The sequence below is a fragment of the Chrysoperla carnea genome, chromosome 1 (assembly GCF_905475395.1).
Source record: "Chrysoperla carnea chromosome 1, inChrCarn1.1, whole genome shotgun sequence".
Classification (NCBI taxonomy): Eukaryota; Metazoa; Arthropoda; class Insecta; order Neuroptera; family Chrysopidae; genus Chrysoperla; species Chrysoperla carnea.
The window spans coordinates 86604500-86624812 of record NC_058337.1 but is presented as its reverse complement, the minus strand read 5'-3'; the positions used below and the strand labels follow the sequence as shown (position 1 = coordinate 86624812).

At 29.8% G+C, this 20313-nt stretch overlaps 3 protein-coding genes across 6 annotated transcripts; 1 reads left to right on the top strand and 2 right to left on the bottom strand.

Moving 5' to 3' along the window:
* Window positions 1-3942: 3942 nt before the first annotated feature.
* On the bottom strand, window positions 3943-7745 carry LOC123306101 (calcium and integrin-binding protein 1-like). The gene is made up of 4 exons (XM_044887975.1): window positions 7686-7745; window positions 7336-7618; window positions 6099-6297; window positions 3943-6039 (listed from the first exon to the last, which is right to left on the bottom strand). Exons 1-4 carry the CDS (start codon window positions 7734-7736, stop codon window positions 6018-6020), a joined length of 555 nt encoding a protein of 184 aa, XP_044743910.1. The 5' UTR covers window positions 7737-7745; the 3' UTR covers window positions 3943-6017.
* A 2316-nt stretch (window positions 7746-10061) lies between these two features.
* Window positions 10062-14166, top strand: LOC123300252 (tetratricopeptide repeat protein 5-like). Of its 2 annotated transcripts, XM_044882803.1 has the most exons (3): window positions 10062-10092; window positions 10149-11129; window positions 13699-14166. In XM_044882803.1, the coding sequence occupies exons 2-3, from the start codon at window positions 10182-10184 to the stop codon at window positions 13717-13719; spliced, it is 969 nt and encodes a 322-aa protein (XP_044738738.1). In that variant the 5' UTR covers window positions 10062-10092; window positions 10149-10181; the 3' UTR covers window positions 13720-14166. The 2 variants fall into 2 exon arrangements, with proteins under 2 accessions (XP_044738738.1, XP_044738730.1); XM_044882795.1 differs by lacking the exon at window positions 13699-14166 and having other exon boundaries at window positions 10149-11691.
* A 302-nt stretch (window positions 14167-14468) lies between these two features.
* On the bottom strand, window positions 14469-19923 carry LOC123305603 (mediator of RNA polymerase II transcription subunit 15). 3 transcript variants are annotated; one of them, XR_006536846.1, is made up of 6 exons: window positions 19706-19923; window positions 19329-19468; window positions 17757-18638; window positions 16945-17251; window positions 14914-15405; window positions 14469-14860 (listed from the first exon to the last, which is right to left on the bottom strand). XR_006536846.1 is itself a non-coding variant. In XM_044887373.1 (5 exons), the coding sequence occupies exons 1-5, from the start codon at window positions 19759-19761 to the stop codon at window positions 14970-14972; spliced, it is 1821 nt and encodes a 606-aa protein (XP_044743308.1). In that variant the 5' UTR covers window positions 19762-19923; the 3' UTR covers window positions 14469-14969. The 3 variants fall into 3 exon arrangements, 2 of the variants coding, with proteins under 2 accessions (XP_044743308.1, XP_044743309.1); XM_044887373.1 differs by having other exon boundaries at window positions 14469-15405; XM_044887374.1 differs by having other exon boundaries at window positions 14469-15405; window positions 17763-18638.
* Between the last annotated feature and the right edge of the window lie 390 nt (window positions 19924-20313).

Here is a 20313-nt window from a genome sequence, read left to right as displayed (position 1 = left end):
TTTTTTATTTCTCATTTACACTATGTGTTTAGTCTTCCGTTCAAAGCTACCATACCGTTATTAAGCTATTTACATATAGTATTTTTACATTCGTACGCTATCTTTTCAGAGTAAGTGTGCATGAATGTGGAAATGCGATTATGGTTGGTTTCTTTAACTGTAGTATTTTTATTACTGCAACGTACTCAGATATTAAATTATTGGTTTGTATCAAATATTGAAACAACTCCATGTATACTTTTTAGAAGCGACTTTAATAAGAAATATCCCCACTAAATAGTTGTATTATAAAACCGCGTAGTTTTGATTTAAGTTATATTTTTAAAAGAAAATTAAACACATACTAGTGAAATTTACAAAATTTAAAAAACCCCCGACAAATTTATCGGGTACGGAATCCTAAACTCGCACTTGAAACATATCTAAGAACACTCTCCATTAAATTATCTTTATATTCATAGCATTTTTCAAACTGAACAAATTTTGAAGACCATCGCCCTTTTTTTGTTTTTTTCTAGTACGGAACCCTAAACTCACCCTTGAAACATAGCTAAAAACAGTCCATTAAATTACCTTTCAAATGAAACAAAACATTCAAAATCGGTTCATTAGTTTAGGCGCTACGATGCCACAAATAGGCAGATAGACACACACACATAGCGATCTAACTTATTAAACCTCTTTTTAGTTCGGGGGTTAAAAATGATATTAATTAATTAAAAATGATATTAATTAATAGCCATGATATTGGTTTTATAGAAAATATAATTTTGGAGATTTTGGGCATTTGGGCGACGTATCTTGTTCGATTGGTCAGAAATGTCCACTGTACTGTAAAATTATAATCAAGCAACATAAATATATAAGTTATATAAAATTGCCTTTCCAATTAAGTCAATATCATTGCGATCAACATTATTTTTCAGATAAAAAAACATAACTTAAAACAAATTCTTACAGCATGTTTACTGGTGTCCATATTTGCATATCAATAAACCAAGTATATGGGAGAATGAGCTTCGTGTTTACATAATACATTTAATATCTGTTTTAACAAACTGAGTGTGATGTTCATTCTTCATATCTCTTATCCATACATAGTTGCTACAACAATAGTGAGGACAATACGGAAGCCGGAAGTGTTCTTTCAGTTAATTTATACCATTTGAAATTTCTATAATATGCATCTCAGTCAAATACATGTATGTAATAACAATCATTAAGCCATGTTTTATCAACCTAAATAGAATAACTATTTTTAATACACTTGCAAAATACCATCTCTAGCAAATAAATGGGTTAATGAAATTAAAGAAGTTTTAAAAAAGGATAATTTAAGAAAAAAATTTGACGAAAGTAGAACCACCGTAATCGAAGTTTTATTTGTTTACTGATTTATGCCATATTTTCTTCCTACACAATTTAGAACATTATTTATAAGGTAATTAATTTTAATAAGGGTTAATAAACACTGCAAAATTTTATCGACCGATGGTTCAATCTATGAGTTTATAATTTTTACAAATAGACCCCATATCTCCAAAATATCTAGAGAGTACATTGTCCCTGTCTAGCAAATTAGTTATATGCTAATACCCGTGTTTTTTTTTCTGTCTACAAGTAATAAAAAACAACTCTTCAACTTGCTTTATCTATGACATTATTAAATTGGTTTGATAGAAAACGAAGTCAGCTATCATCGAATAAAATTCTGCAATGTTTGGGTACCCATAAAGAAAAACGGCTCAAAATATGAAACTACTTTTCGGGTAAAACAATATATGGTTACCGAGAATATCTAAAGTGGCTTCTTAAACTGCATATATTTTACTATTGGATAATAGTTACCGCCCTTCTAGCCGGTAAACCAACGCTGTTTTTTGAGCTAATTTGGCAATGTTTTTCTGGGAATTAAAGAAGATCGCAGACTGCTCTTGTTAAACATACCCGTTTCGATTGACGTAAGTACCAAATATTACGTCAATAAATGATTAACTCTCAGATATGTTTACACTAAAAGTTAATTCTAAAAAATATTATGGATTGGCGACAAATCGACTGTAAAAGTTTAAAATGCATAGCCGTAATATATCCTGTAAATAAAAATTTTTTGGTTAATCTTCATATTTTAATTATTTTTAATATATTGTACTTTGTTATAAGTCAGTTAGTTTTATTTTTATCCATTTAGCAGTTTGTGTGAATGGGCAAGTGCAAAAATAAAAAACTGGAATTTGAATGCAAAATTATTTATTTTTTCTTGATTATTTTTTTTTTTAAATTAAAATATATAAAAATTTCTATTGAATACATTATATGTTAGGGAAATAGATAATTTATTCGGAACGTATTGTTTCATAATTCGTTATAACTTAAAAATCAAATCAAAATAAAGTATGCTAATTAAGTTTTTGGTAATCTTTGCAAATTATGAGTAAATGAAAATCGTAAATTTACAAAATTGTTGAATAATAATATTATTATTAACAAAATTCATCAACAAATGTTTTTTAATTAAATAAAGCATTTGATTATACAAAGATTTTATTATTTTGTAAATTCCATTTATACTTTATATATTTTTGTATATTCCACTTATTCCTTTCAGATTTTAAATGAATTTTTAAATAGATAATTAGTTGAGTTCAGAAAAATTTCAATGATATCAGACCATCAATCCATCAATATCACACAATTTTAAAGGGTGAAGTCAAATGTTGAAAACAATATTTCCTACAATTTTTGAGTAATTAAACTGCATGCCATTCATAAATTTGTCTATATCTATCCATATCTACCCATTCACGCTTATTGGCTTTAGATCCTCGGACTCGTATAGGATCTGTCACATTACGAAATGTTCATTGGTATAGTGAACATAAAGCGCTGTATTTAGCTGATATGAGCGCTCACTTTATAGAGCCATTTCAACTTAGCTGCATAACGATTAATGAAAAAATAGGTAGCGGGGGCCCATCAACTACTCTGCATCGAATTTCGATCATCCACCTTCATTTAAAGAGAATATATACGCCTAAAATTTTCATGAACGAAATTTGTACCAAAGCGGTCTATCATTACCTATCTACCAATTTTGGGAGAGATATAATTCCCCTGACTGGGTTACGAGAACGATAGCAAAACGAAAGACGATGTCTTCTTCGATTGATATGCAAACTCCCGGATCACTAGACAGCACTCAGAAAACTTTAAGCATTACATTCCCCAAAATATCAACATATTGTTCACCATTCAGGTCACTATCAATGCTCCTGGATCTTCCCGAGAATTCCAGGGTCAAACGCGCACTGAAAACCGTCCACTCCTGTAGACAATATTAATGTAGCGTTCCTCAAATTTCATCTTTTTGCTGAGTTGTACTTCCCAGGCGTCCAAAGTCTGGATTACTTTCTACAGAGAGCTCTACCACCCACTTACGCTTCAATTGTGAAATGTAATTTTAATGCACGCCAAACAATCTGCCTACCTCACGGTAGTTCAACCAACCTAGTTTATGTCTTAAGATAGTTGTAGTGCTACAATATTGTCAAAAAATTTTGGATTATATGCGCGGTAAGAGAAGATGAGCTTGTATTGAAATTAGCCATAATTTTTGTTTAAGTCTTTATCCACGGAGGCTCCACACACACAATACCTTAGTTGTTTAGAATACTCTACTATAGTTGTATCTTTTACACCACTTTTTTTTAACTCAGAACGAATACATCAATGAACAGTTAGTTTTTTTTTCTAGAATTAAAGAATTGTTAAAAACAAAACCTATCCACTGCTCTCCATGTTAATGACTCGAATTTTAATTAAGTTTATCTCGAGTTAGGGATGGTTAATTGACTTTAAATTATATATAAATTGAAGCTAATTGCATAACATTATTAATAAGTACACAAAAATTTTGAATTTTTTGATTCTATACCCATAACACAACAACTACTTACATAATATTACATACTTATAATAACTTACATACTACTTTCACAATAAGTCGCACCTTATTACATTAAGCATGACTTAAGCATTATTAATATTATTAATTAATGTTAACAAAGGTTTGACTTGACAAATTTCATAAGATGAAAAATGTACATGGGCGTTTAATTTATCATTTTGAATGACGTATCAAAAGCCCCCAACGAATTTTGCTTTCTATTTTCAATAGAAACTATTTTCTTTTTGATCATAATGTCATTCTTCAACATCTTCCAAGTACATATTATTGTATTTTGAAATCATATCTAGAAGATCGGCATTTCCAGGTCAAAGTTCAAGAAGAGTTATCTGACTTGTTACCTATTCAATCTAGCATACCACAGAGCAGCGTTCTGGGCCCAACTCTCTACTTGATATATACTGCGGACTTACCAGCCGACGGAAAAAATACCATAGCTACTTTTGCAGATGATACTGCAATATTATCCACAGACGTGGATCCAAATGTAGCTTCGCAAAGACTACAAAATAGTATAGATAAAATACAAAACTGGTTACAAAAGTGGCGTATTCAAGTAAATGAACAAAAATAAGTTCAAGTAACATTCTCTTTAAGAAGGGAAACTTGTCCAGCTGTAAAAATGAACAATGTCAGTTTTCCACAGGCAAGTGAAATACCTGGAAATTCTCTTAGACAGAAGAGACAACTTGGCGCAAAAACGTCTGGTCCAAGAGAAAACAATTAAATTTTAAATTTTCGAAACTTTACTGGCTGTTAGGTCATAAATCTAAGTTATCATTAGACAATAAAGTGCTAGGGTATAAAACAATTTTTAAACCTGTGTGGACTTATGGGATTCAAGTATGGGGAACTGATAGCAACAGTAACATCGAAATTATTCAACGGTTTCAATCAAGTGTTACGAACAATTAGTGAATCTCCCTGGTACGTGCGTAATGACGACATTCACCGTAGTCTTGAAGTGCCCACAGTGCGCGAAGAAATTACGCGGTTCAGTGAAAGTTACTTAACTCGCCTTGAAAGGCACCCAAATATTGAAGTAATCAATCTCTTAGACAATAGTGAAAGAGTAAATAGACTAAATAGACAAAGTGTTCTAGATTTAAGATTTAGATTTACGTAAATAGTTTTAATTATAGTTGACATACTATAAATTCGATTAGGTGACTACCACTGGGCAGTTGCCGTTCATGTTATCTATTCATCAGACCTATTTATAGTTCCTTTTGGAATTGATAATAGAATATTAGGATACCAAAAAAAAAAAAAAAATATTGCCATTAAACTAAGTTATTTTAATGATCAACGAATTATTAAGAGATGTACGTATATACTGCAAGTAGTTTTTTAACTGGAGTCAATAATTAATTACAAAGTAGTTATTACACTTGTTGCCTCTATTTAAACAACGTAGAATAAAAAAGAAGTTCACTGTATATAAGACGCTTTAGCTAGACTATTTTATCTAGCATAAAAATAGGCTTCTCTAACTGAAACTTCTAAATGTGAAAAAATTATTTTCAATATTTTTTGCATTATGCACACGACTTGATACAAGTTACGATTTTATTTATAAAAAAAGTGACTTAAGTCTATATAAATTTTCATGCCTAATGCACTTAGTCCGCTTTTCACTAAAATATGAGGGAAATATATAAGTTTTGAGTTATACTGGAAATATGTGAATTTTTAGTGGCACAGTGTTTTAATAAAACGGTTCGATTCAGTTAAGTTTCTTTGTATAAATTATCAAAGAGATTGAATAATGTTATTGAAATTAAATTCCTTGAAAATCATATATTAAAGACAATTACGGTAAAAAATCTATAAACTGAAAATTAATTTTTAAATGATTTCATCATTCCAACATTTTTCCCCTACTTGTATCTTTTTAAGACTTGATATTTATGCAATAAAAAGTACATAAATTTGAAAAAAAGAAACACCTCCATTAATGGTGCTTTTAAAAAAGTACGAGCTTTAATATAATTCGATATTTTGAAAACCATTTAAATGGCTTCAAATTACTGACTTTAGTCATTGTCTATCATAGACGTATTCGGAAGGCACTGAAATAAAAATTAAAAACAGAATTAAAATTATCAATTTTAAGCCTTTTATTTCTTACTTTAAAAAGTCTGATGATTTATCGATAATGTGTTCAAATTCAGCAAATGATAACGCACCATCGTCATCTAAATCAGCTTCGTCTAATATATTTTGTATTAAATGTGTTTTCTCACTTTCCGATAAAATTTGATCACCAGTTAAACGATCAATCACTTGACGTAAATCCGATACTCCCAACATATCATCTCCATCAAAATCTACAAAAAAATTTGTTTCAAAATTCACAATTTACATTATTTTATTTCCGAATAATAGCCACAAAAAATCACTCGAAATATGCAGCCAAAATAGATATTCAAATTACATCGAAAATTGTTGCTTTTTTATGGGACTATTACTTTTATTTTTTGGCTGTTGCTAATCGTCCGGATAATCGCAGGAATAAAATTAAATATTCATCCGGTTAGGGGATAAATAAAATATATTCATTGTCCGGTTATCGAATGAATAAAATATATCAATAGAGAATATTCATGAAATTTAAATTTGGTTCAAATATTTTTCTTCCGTAACTTTAATGACTGGACATTTCAACTAAACCATTATTTTAGTAATTAATACCTTTTTAATTAATTAAAATTAATTAATAAAAGTACAAATTCAGTGAGGGCATTTAAAAATTTCTAAACCGGAAATTCAAATTTTTATACGGACGTGACATCATAGTACGGGCTTGTCAAATTTGTTGGCATACTGTATGATATTAATTACTTACATTTTATATGGTATTTCATTAAATTATACTATTCTACGGCTTTTTATTAGAAACTTTAATAATAACGAGTGTAAATTTTGTGTTGTAAATTCATTTTTTTAAAGTGTAAATTATACATTGAACTGTCAAAAATTGACAGATCACGTACTTATACGTCATCAACAGAGAGCGCCAAAAAACTGCGTTTAAATATCTCAAAATTATAATGTATTTTAAATATTTTTGTACACATAAATACAGCATTTTTAAGCAGTATTTATATTTTTTACTTTGTTATAATGGTGTAAAGAATGAATCAAAAATATAAAAAAAATACATGAATATTCCCTATTGTCAGTTTACTTAGGCTCTTACTTTATTTTTTGGAGTGAAATGAAATTTTCGGACTAGTAGCTTCAGTTTAAAAGATTATTTACTAATCAGACAACCGAACGATTAATATATTTTATTCATCCGATAACCGTACGGTTAATAATAATTTAAAGACTTTTTTGACTGACTAAATTTTGTTATAATTTACCAAATAATCTGAATGCATGTTCAGCTTTTACTGCTTTCGGTGCATTATCACTAAATACCGACATCATATCTAAAAAATCTTCAAATGTACAATCACCATCGTGACTTGAACTGAATATATGACATATTCGATCTCCAAATGGATTTACTTTTAATTCTGGATACTGTAATATTTTTGTCATCGGTAATTTAGCATTTTTGTTGTGACCAACCTTTTCTGGAGCTAACGCTTTAAATGCCTGATGAGCATATAAAACTTCTTTCTTAGTAAAGTAAGTTAAATCCTACAATATGCAATTGTTATATTAAAATTAGTTTGCCGAAATTTACAAGTTCATTAAAATGATAAACCTGATAATCTTGAATTTCTTCTTCTGTAAACTGACTTTTAGCTTGACCCATTTTGTAAATGTTAATACAAAATTTATAATACTATTTAATTAATATATAAGTATATTATATTTAATAATGATAATTAAAATTTAATTTTTTATTGTTTTTGACATTATTTGGGCTACACGAAGTTTGTCAACAGTAGTTGACAGTAGTTAGTAAGATGACAGTAATCAATAGAATTTGAATGCGTTCTAAATAGTAAATCTTAGCTTCTTAGTTGAATTGGTTGAATTCAAATTGGCTTGTTTAGCCCAAAGAGTATGAATGTATAGAGTCCGCAAGGGGCCAAAACTTACGATTTGCGTAGCGAGAGAGAAGACTGCCAGTGAGTTCACTGTGTCCTTGTCTCATACATGTACTTATAGGTAATATATTGACTATCGTGAATAACATAGGTCTGCAAAAAAAATTTTTTTGTCAGCTGCATGAGATATTTTTACTAAATTATATGTTTTAGAATGCGCTGATTTCAGAAGTGATGACCATTTTTTTTATCACGTAAAGTTTTTTTGCAAATTCAAACACAAAAAATTGGTAAAAGCACTCGTTTATTAAAAATTATACGGTAGCCTGCAAGCGTAGTGACATCCCATCTTCCTTGATACAGTCTCTCGATATCGCGGACATCCTGGTGAAACCAGTCCTGGTCTTCACTGTAAGATCCCAGGTTTTCAGGAAAATAGTTTATGTGGGAGTGTAAAAAATGGACCTTTAGGCTTACCTTGAGCTTCGTATGCTGCTAGTTGAACAATGGTTTTGTAGTTAGGATCCTTAGTATTTTCCAAAAACTTTCGCACTACATCCTTAAACGATACCCAAGCTTCTTTTTCCTTTTCATTCATACTTTCCACAAAGGGGATGTCGGTTAAAAGCCTTCTTATGTCGGGGCCAGTGAAAACTCCCTCTTTCAACTTTGCTTCTGACAGCTTCGGGAATTTTGTACATAGATATTTGTAGTGATTTTACAAATTTTTTCATCAACCCTAATTTGATATGGAGAAGTGGCAACAAAGTTTTTCTGGCGGCACCAAAGTAGTATTGATAACATTTTTCCCTCCAGGTTTTAAAGTTTCTAGGAGTGGCCAATCACTTTTATTCCAATGTTGCTCTCTGGCTCTACTATCCCATAAGCATAAGAAGCAAGGGAATTTAGAATAGCCTGCCTGCTGGCCCAAAAGTATCGTGAGTATTTGGAAGTCCCCACAAACCATCGCTAAATGGTCCTGATATTTGATTCTTTCCAGGATAATGGCCAAATTGTTATAGTTAGTGTTCTTTCATATGCACAGAATACCCCATTGGAAGCGAAACTAATTTATTTATATTGTGCAATAATACTACTTTAAGACTAGTTTAATATAATATTATTATAAAATACTATATAATACTACTTAAAGACTAGTTTATGTTGTTACTAATATCTATAAAACCATATGTGATAGAATGTTTTGAATACTTTTCCTGTTTTTGAGAGGTCAAAATCTATAAGAAAATGTAAAAAAATCCTATGCAGTTTTTTAGTCGCAGACCTGTGTAATTAGTATATACGTACATATCATTATTACAAGACACAGTAACCCCATTCTTACGTAAGATTTTATGAGTAAAAATCTTTAATTTACATCAAACTGTCAATTTTAATGTAACTGATCCTTTTCTAACAACATTTTATTATTCAGGAAAACGAGATTGAATCTAACATAAGATAGGGGAGGAGTTGGTTCGAGAAAGCTTATGCATGGTTGGGTTGGAGGAGGGGGGTGTTGCTTTAAAAATCGTCAAAATTATGCTTACGTAATTAATGAATGGCCTCTTTCAGTTATTATAAACAAGTCAATATATATATTTTCGACTTTCTTATTATTTTTGTCACAAGGGAAAAATAGTTTTCGAAATGACACCACATTCATTTAAATTTGAAGTATTTGAAGTATTAAGGGAGATCAAAATATCAATACAAAAACACCTTTGAGGAGTATTTGTGACTTATTTTGGTAGTTTCGAAACTCCTTAACATTAGACAAATGTTGACATCGGTCTATGATGTACATGTGATAAAAAAAGAGTAAAAATTAATTTTTTATTATTATATTAATTTCATTTTCATTTATTCAAGTATTAAATTTCTAATTATAAACAATTTTTATAAAATTTTTTTCAAAAAATTTATTTATTGTCAAAAAATATTGACAATTATTGAATAACATTTGTTCAAATTATTTTTTCTATTTGTTTAATTTCATTTGCCAAACCCACTCAAAAAATAAAAGACCAGAAAACTTTTGATCTTGTATATATTATAATTATGTGTATATACAAGGTATTAAATAAATTAAATATTAAATTTCTGAATTTTTGAAAGGTAAAATAATCTTTATTTTAATATAAACGTCATTTCTGAAATTTTTCTTCTTTTAGATATATTTTTTTAAGACAATCTAAAAATATGCAATGACCACTAATAAAGAAGAACTGAGCGAGGATAAAGCACTACCGGAAAAGGAATACAGTTTGAAGAATTTAGAAGATTGTGTACAAAAACTTTATGATTATCGTGATCATTATTTTGAACGAAACACGATAGACGATGCAAGCAAACGAAAAAATGATATTGATATACAATTAAAAAATACACTGGATGAATTAGATAAATTTCAAGATGTTATACAAAAAGAGGATAAGCCGATGTTTTATTATTTAAAAGGTAAATCGTTAAACGTAACTGCCGACTTTGATAAAAATGCCTTAGATTTATTATCGAAAGCTGTGAAATTAGATCCAAAATTAGTTGATGCATGGAACGAATTAGGTGAATGTTATTGGAAGAATGATAATATTAAAGAAGCAAAAAATTGCTTTAACGGTGCTCTAGCACAAAGACGTAATAAAATCTCATTACGGAATCTTTCGATGGTATACCGACAAGAATGTGCAACGACAAAAGAACAACAAATTGAAAATATACAAAAAGGTGTTTCATATGCAAAAGAAGCTTTAGATTTAGATCTAAATGATGGTAATTCATGGGCTGTACTTGGTAATGCACATTTATCAAATTATTTTCTTATTTCACAAAATCCACGAACATTAAAAATGTGTATGTCAGCGTATAATCAAGCTAAACGTGATATTATCGCTCGAAATAATCCAGATTTACATTATAATGTTGGCATAGCGTTAAAATATGAGGAAGAGTATTTAGCTGCATTAAATTCATTTAGTCGAGCTCAAGCTTTAGATCCAACCTGGGATTTTCCAAAAATTAAAGAAGAACGTTTACTGAAATATTTAGAAAGTGTAAATGAATTAGTTGCGACAAATGGACGAATGAAAGGACGTAAATTACAACAATTGATTCAATCAATCGATAATAAACCATCAATACAAGATTTGCTAACAGTAAGTATTTCATCATTAAAGCCAGGCATTAATAAGAACGTAATATTATGTGGTAAAGTTGTATGTTCTGTTCAAAATGAAGATTCGGTACCATTTACATTCTGTTTAATTGATAAAGAATCAACATGTATAATGGTATCGGTGTATAATTTAGCGGAAGGTAAAGGTGTTATTATTGGTGATTTAGTTGCCATTCCCGAACCATTTTATTCAGAAGTGCATGTTATTTATAAAGATAAAACGTATAATTTTAAGAAAATACGTGTGGAAAGTCCTTTATCACTCGTTGTTAATGGCAAAAAATTAAATAGGAATCAACAAGCTGGCACTAGGATGACAACCTTTAAGAAAAGTAGCTAATATTTTCTGATCGAGTAAAATATTAAAAAAAAAATAAAATCAAGTGTAATAGAGTAGTTGACCATTGCAAATTATTTAGGAAATTAAACATACAAATTTATTGTTAAAATAAAATTAAAAACGAACTTTTTGTTTGTGCAAAATTCATAATATGGTATTACACTATTTTTGAAAAAGTACTTCAAAATGTTGATTTTGCTAATAAAAAACGCTTTCTTGCCAAAAAACTTAAATTAAATTTTAAACCTTTTTTAAACTGTCAAAAACGCGGGTATCCAATTTGATGACGTAATATGGGTATCATTATACGAAATAACACAAATAAGTTTGACAGATATATTCATAGATATCTGATTATAATAATTATAAATACTTATTATCTATGTATATATTATACCCAACTGTCTACACTGAACTAACTGATGGTCTATGACTCATACCGCTATGACATCGCAGCAGGGCTTACCCGCTTTTTATGTCACGTGATATATAATTTAAAAATTATGATTTTTAATTTTAATATTTTAAAAGAAAAATGTGCTTTTATGACTCGAAATCAGAATATTTAAGTATATTTTTACATAAATTTTAACTTTTATCCCTTAGTATCCCAATTTTTTAATAAAATTAAAAAAGTTGTGTATGGTCAATCATTAAAATTTCTTTTTTTAAGGAGCATTTCATGCAAAGTTGTATGATATACAGGGTGAACCATTTTAATCTATTATGATCTGTCTCTTTCTATTATCTAAAATTGAACGCATCGAACACACTTTTATATGAGACTAGATAGATTTTTGTTTTTGATTTCTGCAGTATTATGTCTACGAAAAAATGTTTCCAACAAAAGTTTTTTGTTATTTTATAAAGAATAACTTTCTAAATAAAATTTTCCTGTATCTCTTATCAGTTCGAAGCATAACTTGATTTTTTTTAACGATCTTGCAAGTTAAATTAACGGCTCTATGCGAGATGTCCTCTTTCAAAAGGTAGAAATTTGTTCCAGAAACCCTTTTTTGAAGAACTTGTTAGCTTGATTTTTTTAAATGCGTTACCTGGTACATCACACAAAATGGCATGAAATAATCTTTCAAATAAAAAAGAAATTTTAATGATATATACAAAAATGTTTTGTGTCTGTTTTCAAATTTGAAGTTCTGACACTAATGTTAATGGATATTGGATCCTATATTTCCCGTTTACCATCTATGCTAATAAGAAGTTAACTAAACAAATGCAAATATGTTTTTATCTGATGCTCAGCAAAAGGTATTCGTTTTTTGTATATTGGTAATGATTATATTAAACAATTGCTCTAGGCATTAGGGCGTTTTAATCGCTACTATAAAGAAGACTTGCTTGACTACCGTAAACTCTTGTTTTAGATAAATTTTTGTAGTCAAGTATAATTAATCAACTACTCTATTTTTAAAACGATTGTTGTCACCATGATTTTTTCAAAGTAATAATGTTGTATTAATTCATTAATATTCGATTTGTGCTAATGCTAATTAACATCGAATGTAATAAAAAAAAATTAGGACGTTAATATTTTGGTTGCACGATCACGATAGGTCTTTGTGTGATAGGTGCTTTTGAATATTTTGAAAAACAATGTAATTATAACTACATTCGAAAAGGGCCCTAAATTTATATTATTAATCCATCGTGACCATTCAATCAAAGTTTTTAAACTATGAAAAATGTAGCTTTAACTAAAATTATTTAAAATGAATTTATTAAAAATAAAAACGATTTTCTAATACAAATTAATGTCTCCAAAAAAATTTAATATTATTTACAATTTTTTATTTTTATCTAAAAAATCTTAAACGTTTACGTAAATAAAGTATTGAAAAGTATTTATTATTTTCTTTTGCATGTAGTCACCAGTAGTTCCTTTAGTAAAACAATTCGATTGATATATATTCAAATGAATCTCAAATTAATCTGAATGAATTAGAAATTCAGTTTCCAAATTAATCTTATTCTAAAAACCCATACAAAAATTGAATCTAAATGAAGAGAAAATTAAAAATGATTGAATCGGAAACTAAATATCCGATTGAAATTCGGTTCATTTGAATAGGAAGCAAAATAACATTCATTTCCAGGATGGTCTATCTTTAAAATTTATTACCCGTTGTTTTTCTATTTATAGCAGAGGCCGATCTAGACCAGTCTCTGGTTTGTATTTTTATAAATTTAGGTACCCTTGAATTTTCATTAGTGTCGAATGGGAACAGCAAGAAGGTTCTTTAAGAAATTATTTTATGGGAGCGAAACGACCTCTGAAGAAGAACGCCTTAATGGAGGTCAACCAGGATCAAGGGGAATAACCAAAGAAAGAGACTAATCCCAAGAATAGAACGGGTAACAATTGTGAAATAAAAAGTTAATGAAAATTGTGCAACGATTAAATGTGTGGCTACTGTATTAGAAAATACAAAATTATTTTTCTCTTCGTGTAACGACAAATACCATACTCTCTGCGCTCAAATTATCGTTTGTATGATGGACACGCACCATGGGCATATAGCTATTTATACCGTATGAGTAAAAAAATACTCTCATCTATAGAGGTAATATCATAGAACTGCAAAGTCACCGCCTAAACGGTTGATCGCAGTAGGGATAGACTAGATAAGATAGGCGCGTACAGCTGCCTCCGTCTCCTTTATACGTGCTATAATCCCAGCCATAACCCTATTAGTATATATATACAAAACATGTGTAGTAGCGCGTGCGCTTGATTGAATTTGCAATTATTATTGGCTGCGAGAGAAAAACATCCATCAGTTCTGCCTCTTTCTCTGCTCTATGATATTATCTCTATGGTCCCACCTCATAGAAAATGAAATCCTATAAAATTTTGAAATATTTCAAAAGGGTATAATAAAAAATAAACAATTATTAAATTTTTCCAGAATATCTTTTATTAAATTATTTATAAAAAATTATATTAATAAATATCTCAGTGCCGCCGAAAACGAGAAACAAAAAGAAAAAATTTTAGTCAGTGTAATTAATAAAGTCATTAAGTATTCGTAATAATTTTAGTGGTTAATAGTTTTGAATTATTTGTTATTACATTCGAATTATTTAATAATTTTTCTCCATTTTTATTCGATGACGCAATTAAGAAGTTCAGTTTTCATAATTAATATGTTGTAACATAAGCTAAATATTTCTCTCGGCGTTTGACTGATACCTCAGATGTTCTGTGATATCCGTCTATTTCATTGATCAAGCCATTTCGGCAGGGTGGCGAATGGTCTCATAACTTTTTTGATTATTTTATTATTATAGCAAAAATTTCTTCACTGTTTTAAATCCCATAATTATGCGAAAAATGCAGAAATACTGTTCGGAAATATCAATAAAGAATCAAATCTTCAGAATTCAATCTCAGAGAATATTTTTATCATTTTTATAACTATAATCGCCCACTTAAAATCGCATTATTATTTTTTAATCTTTTTAAAGTCCCATAAGAACAGTTGCTGATGATACTGGTACTTGTGTCGGTGCGCAAGCTTGACGAACACTCATTTCCCAAGTATTTAATAATTGTGATACAGAAAATCGTTTAGGTAACTTTCCAATACGTGTCAACAGTGCCTTTTGAACTAATGTTAAAAATGGTGTAGCGTTGTATTCATTTTCAGCCATTGAACAATTTGGTGGGCTTTTTGGATAATCTTCGGGTACTGATAATGATACAGGTGGTACACAAGGCAAATGACGATCATCCAGCCAACATATTAATTGTACGGTACGTGAACGAGGTTGTTGAATTGGATCTAAAGATACTTTAAATCTGGCATCTAAACGTGCTATTTCACCTTGTAATACGTCTGGTATATCACTGGTTGGTTCTTCAACACGTTTACGTTTCAATGGTGCTGGAAGCCCTCTAATATAAAAATAAATAAATAAAATATAATGCACAAAAAAAATTAAAGCGGAAGACATTTGATTTCAATATTTTAAAAAAGACAAATCTTTGAAATATAAGAAAACCCATCTTGTTAGATTGAAATGTGATCGGTTTAACCCTTTGCTTTCTTTTTAAATAAATGGGCGTCGCCAGGATTACATTCAAGAGGTACATCTGCATCAACACTTGGGTTAATCAAAACAATCGACTGTTTACTTTTACTTTCGATACCAAAAAAATGGTTGCTTTTCACCTCTAGAAAATTATCTTCTAATATGAGATATTAATATTGATAAGAAGGCGACTCGACCCGCCTCATCAAAGTTTTCATTTTTACCTCAATCTATTATGAAAAAATTCCTATCTTGCCATTTATTGAACGTACAGCAAATCTCAACACATATTTTTGTAGGAAGTTGAACGTTCTACAAAATTCATAAAATTGATAAAACGTCGACTGTGATAAAAAGAAAAGCTTCTGGAAGCAGGCGAGATGTGGTTTTATTGACGGTTAGCATATTTACTGTACGTTTAATTAATGGTGAGGCATGATTTTTTTCATATGGGACTGAGTGGAAAAGAGTAGAGGCTGACAATAATTTTTTTATTTTTTTTTATTTTTTTGGGTATCTTCCTTCAAGGCAGGGAGATAAGACAGTCCCTATATCATCCCTATTGACTTTAAATTTTAAATATGTAATATTTGTTACTTATATCTTTACAAGATATTCTAAGCAGTACAAATTTGGAACGGGATAAAACTGGGTTTATAGCATCTATTAAAATTTTTATACTTCACGGAATATTAAACTTTGATATTCTTATTTAAATATTAAATGCAATAATAAATTCTTAAATTTTTGGATATTCTTGTTTTTACCTACCTATTTTCGCTCCTTACCAAATTTATTTTTGCTTGGAATATAAACAGCAAAAAAAAGTCTCAATTTCTATAAAAAATCCTCATGGGAACTTTCAACTTTAGTAACTCATATTATATTTACAGAAAATCCGGAAATATGTTACATTCCCTTAAAAATTAATGGGGTGAATTCCTTCACATTTCAATATTTTTTTTCGATGAGCCTTTATAATGGGCCAAATTAATAGGTTGTAGAAAAGAGACGTCTAGATACAAAATTTAGAATTTCACTTTTAATGAACTTACTCAAGCAAAAATAGGTGGTTTAATACACGCTTTTTTAGTAGAAAATTAGTGCGTTCACTTTTTTTATAAAACATATAAAAAAAACATTAAACCAGTTTTTCTGCTGAACAAGTCCCTTATTAGTAAAATGGAAATATTTTTGGTAATTGTTATAAAAAACAACAAAAAGAAACCAAACGTATTTTAAACTAGATACTTTACGAAGCACTAAAAATTTCAAATAACTAAAATATTGTTGTGCTCAATGAATGTTTCGGATAATTTAGGTGGTTGAATTGTATTTGTAAATCAGGTATTTGCCTATAATTTACCCTGGAAAATACATGTCAGAATATTGTAATACTTACTTAATTTCTGGTCCATTTAAAGCTTCTGTACTTGGTCCAAAAGTTCTTTGTAACGTATGATTGAAAACTGTACTTTGTAAACTGTTACTAATTGCTTCTAACAATGGATTAAATATATAATGTTCCTTCAGTGCCGCCAGTTGAGTATTTGTAGAGGTAGTTCCAGTGCTAGAACCACTTTCACCACGTTTCAAATCCATTTTTTCTAATACCACTTCACATTTTAATAACGTTTCTAAAGGCATTCTTTTTGTAGGATTTGATAAAACTTCTAACAATTTTTTCATTTTACTTAACTTTTCAACATCTATAAAATTTTTGGAAATTTTTTATGAGATTGACGATAGACCAAATTATTAAAAATAAAACTTCAAAATTTTAAAATATCAAAAAATTAAATATATTCTTTGTAGCTCCAAAAAAAAAAAAATTAATTTAATTTATAACAATTTCAATCGAATTGGAGCTCTGTTGAATAAGGGAAGTCGCATGTATTTAGATTAATAATCACAAATGATAAGAGATTCACAGAAGCAAATGAAAGCACATAATTTTATTAAGGTCAGATGAAAGAGAATGTGAAAAACTTCTTTTCTGGAACTTTATCCTTGTTGGATATAGTTTCGAATTAGACGTAACATATTGATGAAAAAAAATTAGTGTTTAACTAAATTGGCGTAAAAAATATCTTAAAAAATAATTATAATATTAGAAATTTCCCAAAAATCCAAGCGTCTTCCCGTTTAAATTTTATTGGTATTTATAAAATTAATGAAGTAAAAAAAATAAATAAAAACAATGAAAACACGTACGCTCACCGTCATTTCCCATTCTAGCAATCATTTTTCGTAATGGTTCAATATATTTACTAAGCTGTCGTACTTTATCGCGGTAAGCTTGATCTTCTTGCATTCCCAGAGGGCTAGGAGTTGGTGCAGCCTGCCCCGGTGTATTTAACGAACTACCTGGTGAAGGCGCCATACCAACAGACCGTTGAGGTCCACTCATCATTGTCATTTGAGAACTAGGTGATGGAACCAACGCTGGTGATGGTACCATTTGATTGCTAGAAGGTGCGCTTCCCAAGCTGGCCGGTGAATGAGCACTAGGTGTAGGACTTTGTCGCATATATGAACCACTGGGTGTTACAGTTCTTGGCCCAGAAAAATTCACATTATTCGGTAGGTGGCAATGAGGCATTTGAGTAATAATATGATTTGGCATTTGGTTTACTAACTGTGACGGCATACCAGGCATTTGACCGGCCATTTGGTTTGTAATTTGCCCAGACATTTGACCCATCTGTCCGGTCATTTGATTGCCAATAACCTGCCCTTGCACTTGACCCTGTAATTGATTGGTTAATGGACCTTGTAGTTGATTCGACATTTGTCCCGGCATCATGTTACCCATAGGGCCTTGGTTCTGACCCATTTGCATACCAGGCATTTTATTTCCCATATTTTGCATACCACCCATATTTCCTTGGCCAGGTCGGTTATTTAGTGTTTGGAGAAGATTCGAAGCAGTGTTTGTATTCATATTAGGTGGTCCCTGTGGACCACCCATGCCAATCATTTGAGTGTTTCTAGTACCTTGACTAGCAAGATTTTGTAACGCATTTATTGGATCAGGCATTCCTGGTCCGCCTTGATTAGTACCACCCGTATTCATACCAGCTCCTTTTTTTGAATCTGTAAATTAAATTATGTATCAAGAGGGTTGTGCGTTATTATTTTTTTCAAATATTAAATTCATTTTTGGTAACAATCCAAAGAAAATGCTTTATAAGCCATTTCATCATAAGACAATAGTGCTGGCGTGAATCCTATTCCTAGCTGTTTTTCTTCCATGTAAAAAGTAAGCAAAATATTGCAATCGTGGAAAACTTCAATTTTGATTCGTATGCCGAGAGAAGTATATTTTATAAAGAACATATTTCCCTCTTATTATTAGATATTAAAATCCCTCTTCGGAGGTACAGTCGACAAATCTTCGCGAACTGTTGGATTTTTCGTAAAAATAATTCAAAAAAAAGTTATAATTGATATTACACTTGTTTTATTGCAGTTGGTATTTCTTTTTGTGTATTTTAGTTTTGCTAGAGTTATTATTAATAGCAAAATTTTTAGTGTTTCCTTTAAAAACACAAACATTTTTATGAAAATAGAATGGATTAACATGATGATATTATGCTGAATATCTAGTACTTATGTAATTTGTGATCCCAATTTCCTATTTTCAAATTGTTCACTAATCAACTGAATGTCTATGTAAATATCTATCTATAGTATAATATATCTATGTCAAAAATATTAACAAATAAATATTATTGTTATGTAATAAAATAATTTTAAAAAATCTACAATAATATAAAAACTTACTCATTTCTCTAACATGCAAAATAAGTCGAGCTACTAAACTTAGATATTCTTCTTTAGACTTTGCCTTCATGAAAACATGATTCTCCATTTCTACACTGTTCTTAGTAGTCGGAGTTCCGGATTGTTTAATAGCTTCATCACTAAAATATCGAATAGAAATAATATTGTTTAGCTTAAAATTATCTTAAAACTGTTGAGAAATAGAGTCAACCTTTGAGTACTGACATGCAGATTTTTCCAAGCCAAAATATTTATAGCCTGATTAATAACCAATAAGTTATTCTTCGGATGTGAATCAAGAAATTAATTTTCTTTACCTAGTGGTGAAAACCACGTCATTACCCGAAGGTTGAACTTGAATAATATAAAACACTCACATTTTTGCAACAATACTCTGCCGAAAGGCATGTGTTCTCCAAGATTCGTCAGACATATCAATATATTTCCAATGCTTTGCTAATGAAATTTATTTTACACAAATTGAAAAACTTTATCTGCTACAATATGGTATTATAAATTTATTGTTCGTAAATTAATATTTCAATTTACGTTTTCTGTCGAAATAATTTGTTGACATAAAATAACTTGGATTCTGTCAAATAATATTATGTTATGATAAGCATTGCCAACCCAAAATCTGTCTTCTAGATATGATTTTAAGCTGGTAGTGTGGAATGTAAAGGTAAGGAACAGCTAACGTAATTTGGCCGTCCACAAATTTTTGTTCGGGTTAACTCCTTAATATACATTGAATAAAGAGAAAAAAGTGGGAATCAATATTATGGGGAGCTAACATAATAACAAATAATTAAAATGTTTTAAAAATATAGGGTGTGTTCCGTAATATTCACCAGAATACTGGCCAAAGCTGATGACGACATAAACCGACGCCATACTGGTGAATCGTTTCGAAATATACTGGCCAGTGCATGTATATATTTTTATATACATGCATGCATGCATATATTCTTATATTATATTCTTA